General features: G+C 36.6%; 2 protein-coding genes across 2 annotated transcripts; one reads left to right on the forward strand and one right to left on the reverse strand.

The window, feature by feature from the left end:
- Nucleotides 1-1436: 1436 nt before the first annotated feature.
- On the forward strand, nt 1437-2704 carry TIP4;1 (tonoplast intrinsic protein 4;1). The gene is made up of 3 exons (XM_007012048.3): nt 1437-1667; nt 1796-2034; nt 2175-2704. The coding sequence occupies exons 1-3, from the start codon at nt 1541-1543 to the stop codon at nt 2550-2552; spliced, it is 744 nt and encodes a 247-aa protein (XP_007012110.1). The 5' UTR covers nt 1437-1540; the 3' UTR covers nt 2553-2704.
- Nucleotides 2705-3821: 1117 nt separating this feature from the next.
- LOC18587963 (protein JINGUBANG-like) lies at nt 3822-5355 on the reverse strand. The gene has a single exon (XM_007012049.3). The coding sequence runs from the start codon at nt 5338-5340 to the stop codon at nt 3979-3981; it is 1362 nt and encodes a 453-aa protein (XP_007012111.1). The 5' UTR covers nt 5341-5355; the 3' UTR covers nt 3822-3978.
- Nucleotides 5356-7533: the final 2178 nt, after the last annotated feature.

A 7533-nucleotide genomic window follows, 5' to 3' on the forward strand; every position in this document is an offset into this window, starting at 1 on the left:
CAAAACCCATCTTCTCTTTATTCACAAAAGTAGCATTAAATTTAGAAAGCAAAGGGTTTCAAGAGAAAGAAACACAATATACCCATTCCATTGGTCTTGGCTATAATTGCTTTATAGTTCTAGTGGCAGTATGTACACCAATGAACATTTAATCCCTCATTCATCACTGTTTTGCTTTTCTCATTTACACGCGCGGTGGATCCATAATAATCTTGCACCAAGCTTTTAAATAATGATAATGGTTTATGTATAATTTTCATTACATAATGTAATGCAAAGGTACCTTTCTATTTTATTTTTGATATAATATTTTAAAAAGTTTTTAAATTATTTAAAAAAATTTAACTAAATCATTATTCTTTTATTATATTCAATCAAGTCCATATATTTTTATTTTATATTAAATAGACTCTTATAAGTAATAGTTGACTAATTGTTTTAAAATATCATTTGTCATTTTATACTCATGTTGCTGTTGACTTGATGCTAATGTGAATAGTAAAAATATCATATAATCATGTTATCATGTCATATAATCATGTCATTATGTCATGTTAACGTATCATGTAATCATATATTAAGACATGTTAGTATCACGTGACATAAAATGATAAATGATATTTTAACTAATAACAACTAGTGGATTTTTAGTTATAAGGATTTATTTAACTCAAAATAAAAATATAAAAGCTTGATTATTCATAATAAAAAAATAAAAGCTTTTTTAAATTTTTTTAAATAATTAATTTAAAAACTTTTTTAACTATTATTCCTTTAATTTAAAAAAAGGACATCCCAAGTAAATTCATGCTTTTATGAGAGGAAGAAGGGTAAAAAGATAGAATAGAGATATTTGATTAGTAAAATAAGTAGAAAAATATTATCCACTTCTTTATTTTCAATCTTACAATATATATATATATATATATATATTTTACTTGACAATAACATGCAAATTTTAATTTTGTTTTAAGTTGGGTAACCTTATCATCAACAACTTGTTTGACTTTTATGGAGAGACATGCACAATGGGAGACTCACACCAAATTTGAGAAACTGGTTTTCAATGTCCTGCTTCTTCCTATCTTTAGATGAAGATTCTCTTCCATTTGTGTTCATTCCTTTCCTCAGGATGTACTCTTTCTCATCACAAATTAGCTGTAAAAGTTATTTTCCTTATACTTTATACCATTGCTTAGCTGGTATAATACAAAACAGGGCGTTTCGACACCAAAATTGGCAAGTAAACATTGAATTTAACCAAATGTTAATCCTCACAGTAATTGGCAAATTTATAACCAATACGCATACAGCAAGTCAACGAGCAACAGGTATTTATGTAATGTGTCCTACCATAATAATTGTATTGCATGATAACGTGCCATCACTTCTGAAAAAAAAGCAAAAAGAAAAGAAATAGTCGAACCATCAGGCTTATATATAGCATCGTCGTCGAACAAGTACAGCCGAGCTAGCTCTCAATTATCTTAAAGCCTGTCGTTTCTAGCTAGGCTCAGTCCTTTGATACTCTCCGGTGACCATGCCGAAAATCGCTTTAGGAACAAGCCGGGAGGCTGCTCAGACTGACTGCATCAAGGCCCTTGTAGTCGAGTTTGTCACCACTTTCCTGTTCGTTTTTGTAGGAGTTGGAACTTCCATGGCTGCTGGTGATCAATTAATTAATTAACTTAATTTGCAACATTATCGTTAATCAACTTGTTTTGTGCTAAAGGATTTGTGCCCTTTTTTTTTTTGGGGGGGGTGCGGGGGGTTTAACGTGCTGTGATGATCACAGGTGAGCTGGAGGCAAATACACTGGTGAGCTTGTTTGCGGTGGCGGTGGCTCATGCCCTTGTGGTAGGCGTTATGATCTCTGCTGGACACATATCCGGTGGCCATCTTAACCCAGCAGTCACGCTTGGCTTGCTTTTCGGAGGTCACATCACCGTGGTCCGATCCATCCTCTACTGGATCGATCAATTGTTAGCCTCTTCGGCTGCTTGTATTCTTCTCAAGTATCTCACTGGAGGATTAGTAAGTTTAAAGAGCTTCAGGATTCTGATGAATTTGTATTACAGATTTGGGTTAACAAATTGTGAACAAAACTTCCCTTACAAACAAAATCTGCATATTGGAATTGTTCATTTTTTATATCTCCTTCTTTTATTATGCAGAATACTCCAATTCATTCACTGGCAAGTGGAGTGGGCTTCCTCCAGGGTGTTATATGGGAGGTTGTTCTGACATTCTCCTTGTTATTCACAGTCTATGCCACTATTGTCGACCCCAAGAAAGGTTCCATCGATGGGCTAGGCCCAATGCTTACTGGGTTTGTTGTTGGTGCCAACATCTTAGCTGGTGGAGCTTTCTCCGGGGCTTCAATGAACCCAGCTCGGTCATTCGGACCTGCCTTGGTGAGCTGGGACTGGACAGATCACTGGGTTTACTGGGTTGGACCCCTGATCGGCGGTGGCCTTGCTGGTTTCATCTACGAGTACTTCTTCATCGTTAGAACTCATGCTCCCCTTCCACACGAGGAAGAAGCTTTTTAATCCCCTACATTAAAGTTTCTTTTCTGTCTCAATGTATCAAATTCCCTGCATGTTTCCTTTCTCTCATGATAGCTCTATGTACTTTGGGTCTTTGTTTAGTTTACCTTTTTGTGAATTAATCTATAACTAATCAAGAATTTTAATTTGTTCTATTTCAAGGGCAAATGCTACATGCTGCCTAACTGAAAAGCATTAGCACCCAATCCAAAAATATGATAAAACTTTGCATTATGTCGTGAACTCAAACCTTGCCTCACAAATTCCTTGGTGAATAGAGATCCTTCGTCAAATCTGAACAATTCCAATGGGGCAATGTGTTGTGTAGGAGGATTTTAACCAGCCAAGGTCCTTGACCATTTAGACAAAAGAGAATTGAATACTATCGAGCCAATAGTCTCACCGTGACTCTGCCAATGCTTGACAGCACTTACCATTTACCATTTCAGTTTCGATATTTAAGAACCTACCTTTTTTTTTCCCAAGGTTGCGGTCGTAATCCCTTGTTACTCTTATTTAAATGATACCCTGTCGAGTAGCTGAGACGATGGTGATGGAGGCAGGTGAATAGGTCCAATTAATAGCCACTACAATTTTTAGGTGCGAAGTCGTTCTGCCAGATTAATATCCTTTCAGTATGGAGTCCGGACATGGATGTTTCATCAATGCGGGGATGCATATATATTTATTTCTCTTTAACAATCGTACTATGGCAAGTAGTCACTCCGAGAATGGATCTGCCAAATGTTATATCGTCTTTTATTTTCAGTAGTTAGGGCCATGTGGGATAATTCAAGGCACCTATGGAAGCTACCTAATCTCTTGACTGAATGTTGTCCGAAAACGAAATTCTAAGTACATACCCAAACCCGACCCCATCCTCAAGAAACGAGAGAGAAAAAACCCATTTTCTTGGCTAATAAGATCATCTGAGCCTTTGACTAATTCTCGGCCATGAGTTGGTCTTTCTCATGTCACATTGAAATCAAGAAATTATTGCAGTGAATTATCGAGATGGCCTCTGAATGCATGTGAGAAGCATTGTCTGGAATATTGATTTCAACGCTAAGCTTAGGTGAATCTAAGCAGTACAATGAATGACGATTGTTACGTCAATATCTAATTTTGCCTCAACGGTTGGGGTGAACTGTAGGCCTGCTTGAAATTTATGGTCTGAAAGCTCATGGGTTCGGATTAAGTGATCATATTGATATTTTTTATAAGCATGCGGACGGAGAAATATGGCCATGCATAATACTAATTATATGTATATGAAACTCAAGTAAACGCCGTGGCAGCTCCTCGAAATAACGAGATTTTATTTTGGGCTAGCCTTTGTTTGTACAAGATTGTTGAGAAAAGAACTACCAACCGGAACTAATAATGTAAAAGTCAAAAAATGAACTAGCAAGGGAAACATTGTCTTAAATTACTGGAAATGATTACCTTGAAGCTTCTTCTCGACCCAAGAAGGAGACAACACAGGGCTCATCTCATACTCCATCGTCTTTGTCGACTTTGAATCGTTTCGGTCTGCAAAATCGAAGCAGACTTTCTCTTCGGGCATGACTTTGACCCTCCATACCTTGAAAGTTTGGTCCAAACTAGCACTGTATACCAAAAATCCCATGACAATTTTTTCCATCTCTAAAGAAGCAGCCAAGCATCTGACAGGGCCTCTATGTCCGTCCAACACTGCCAAGCATTCATGGAAACAACTTCCTTCCTCTCTCCGCCACACCCTAATCGTTGTGTCCTCTGAGCCACTAAATATTAACTTCTCTATAGCCGTCAAGCACAAAACTGCAAAACGGTGACCCTGTAAAAAACCACCATGGTTGAACCTCCCGGACATTTTTTCTTTCTCCCAAAAATTGATGGTGCCATCAGATGAACCCGAATAGAGAAAACAGTTGTTGAATGTTGTGCTTAAGGCTAAGGCGTTAACAGGTGATTGTTGGAATTTCAGCGTCATGGTTAAAGTGTGAGAGTTTTCTCTATATACTCTCCTCCATATCTTCACTGAGCCATCGGAGGAGCAAGTGAAAACACACCCATCATCTTGGTTGACCACTATTGCATTGACGTTGCTTTCATGAGCCACAAACGAGTCTACACATTTTTTATCTAAAAGACGCCAAGCCTTAACTGTTCTGTCATAAGAGCCAGTGTACAAAAGCCCTTCAGCATGGTAATAAGCCATGCAAGAAACGCAGTCTTTATGTTGTTGGCCGCTCGTCTTAGAAAACAGAAGAAATGAGCTTCTCTTAGGGAGTGTTGAGATCTTTTTGAATTTAAAATTATCTGTAACTGTGTAGTTCCAAATCCTGATCTTGCAGTCTCTATGTGTAGAGAAAAGCATGTTACCATAAGCGAAAATGGCTCGGACTTCACCGGAACTTGCCTTGATATATCCCCGCTCGGTGCAGTCAGGCTGCCTCCATGCCCGGATACGATTGCTATCTGAGCCAGTGAAAACTAACCCTTTTGAGAGTCCAATCGAGTAGATATTGCCTTCCTGGCGATGAAGAGAAGCGATGCAGTGGTAGAGGAGTGCAGGAGATGGGGTTTGAAGAGGAGAGAGTGTCCATGGTGATTCAGGACTACCGGGTGGCAACACTGAGTGCATGGTGGCACTTGCACGGGGGCTAGAAGTTCTTCCAGGGCTAGATTGGAGATCTTGCTCATACATATCTAGCTGAGATCTAATAGAAAGGCGAGGGGGTGACTGTGTTGAACCGTTTTCATCATCCATGAAGCCATGAAGAGTATTTCTGCCATAGAATTCCATGGCAAAAGAACGGGAGGACCGGGGAGGACGGGATATTGGGGGGGATTAGAGTGAAAACTAGCAAGAGCGTTGGCTAGAAATATAACGAGTGAGATTGGTGTTGTTAGTTATGAACTTAATTTGGTGAGTTGGTGTTACTGCTATGGTCTCAATAGCACCATTAAATGAGACCAACTATGGAATGGAAGCCATGATAGATAGGCATAAATACAGTTATATTTAATGAGAGGTCATGGTTCGCGGCCAGCTTGCTTGGATACAATTACGATCATTTCTTTCTGAAAAAGCGTGACTTACTTAGTAGGTAATCGCCTTTCATTTCCAAATAGTACACCAATTGGTAGTTTCCTTTTGCGAAAACGGGCTTTCTGGTGCATTTTGTTCGAAATCATATACTATTTGAAACTTCGAAAATTAAATTGATTATATATATATATAGAAAGTAGAGACTTTACAAATAGAAAGGAACCATTAAAATTTTACAAATAAAGGAAAATTTTGCCTAACATCCTTCCTTTGTTTCTCTTTTTGCAGATAATACTAATGTAAAGCGCAAAAGGTTATGCCTGGGTGCTCTAACAAACCTTGCCCCAAACATAGAAATTCCAGTCCATGGTTTAGCTAAGTAACCTGTATCATCACGCTGTAGCAGTACGGGTGGTTCTGATCATTCATCGTCGTAAAAATTGTAGGTAACCATCCTACTTACTGATATTAACTATTATTAATACCTAGCCTGGCCAAAACAGGAAGGAAGAAGAGACTGACAATGACCCTAGTTTTCCATAAGCAGCTGTTTTTTTTTCAATCTGGAATATTGGTTAAGTCCTTCTTAGTCCAGCCACAAAAGGGAAACGACATGCAATTACCGTACCCTCCGGGGAAGTGCTGTCAGAGTGAATGACTACTCACCAACCCTAATCACGTACATATAAAGTTTATAATGCAAACCGGTTCACTGTCAACTAAGTTTGGTATGGTACTTTGATCGGAAGATTACTTTCCCAATGTAATGACATTGCCAGCCCGAGAGGGAAGGAGCTGGGGGTAAAGTCGAGAAAACAGGTCGGAAAGACACACCCCCCTCAAGTTCAAAATCCTCTCTTCTTCGATAACACCCATTTAAGAAAATTTTTGCCATCAGCCTTACTTGCACAGATTCAAAAAAAAAGCTACGATTTTTTTTTAGATAATGTTTTTTACTATTAGTGTGATAATTTTAGACATTATTATTAAAATTATTTTTTTAACATTTATAGATATTATTATAAAATACATATTTAATAATTTTATATATTTTAATATTTAAATAATTAAGATTCAAATATTATGTTATATTTGTCATGTTATTTTTTATTATTTTAAAGGATAAAGTTTAAAAAATTAAAAAATTACATTAAAAATGATAAATTTATTCAATTTTTTATTTTTATAGATAAAAGTAACTTTGTATATTAATATTATATTTTTAATAAAATACTTTTAAATCAAACACTGAAATGTAATTTTTTCAATAATAACATTTCTTGCAATCAATAGTTTCTCACGTATATCAATGGTTGTAATATTATTTTTTAAAAAAATTATATTCTTAACAATCACATTTTTAATAAAATACAAAAAATTATTTTAAAAAATTCTAACTAAAACCCATCTCGAGTCAAGCCAAACAAATTAAATTATTTGATCAATGAATAAGCCTATGTTACTGTTATAATAAATATTTATTTCCTTTTAAATTAAAAATAGAGTTGAAAATTCCTACTCTTTCGAATAAAAAATAGTAATAATATTCTACTACTTAAATAATTCTTGTCGTCGAGTTGGGAAAGTACACGGAAGAGGTAGAGATGACGACTCCCCTGAGCTCAGAATATTGCCTTCACACGGCTACCCACGGATCAATTTTCCAAGAAATTAGTGAGCATACTAAATTTGACTAATTGCTCCTGTGTCTTTTCCTTAGCAGATAATTAAGTTGCAAGCATATGACACTTGGGTTGGCATGGCATTTATAGTAGCATATTCTTTTTAGTCTTGGCATCAGAGATGATCCATTCAGTACATACATAAACATCTATGTTTTGCTTCTTCTTAATCCCAAGAGAAAATTATATGCTCCATCATCTACTCGAGAAGAGAGCTACCCTTGTTTGGCCTACAAAACTTGTTTATCCCTTTACAAACAGCCAC

This window comes from Theobroma cacao, chromosome 9, assembly GCF_053813885.1.
Source record: "Theobroma cacao isolate CCN51 chromosome 9, ASM5381388v1, whole genome shotgun sequence".
Classification (NCBI taxonomy): domain Eukaryota; kingdom Viridiplantae; phylum Streptophyta; class Magnoliopsida; order Malvales; family Malvaceae; genus Theobroma; species Theobroma cacao.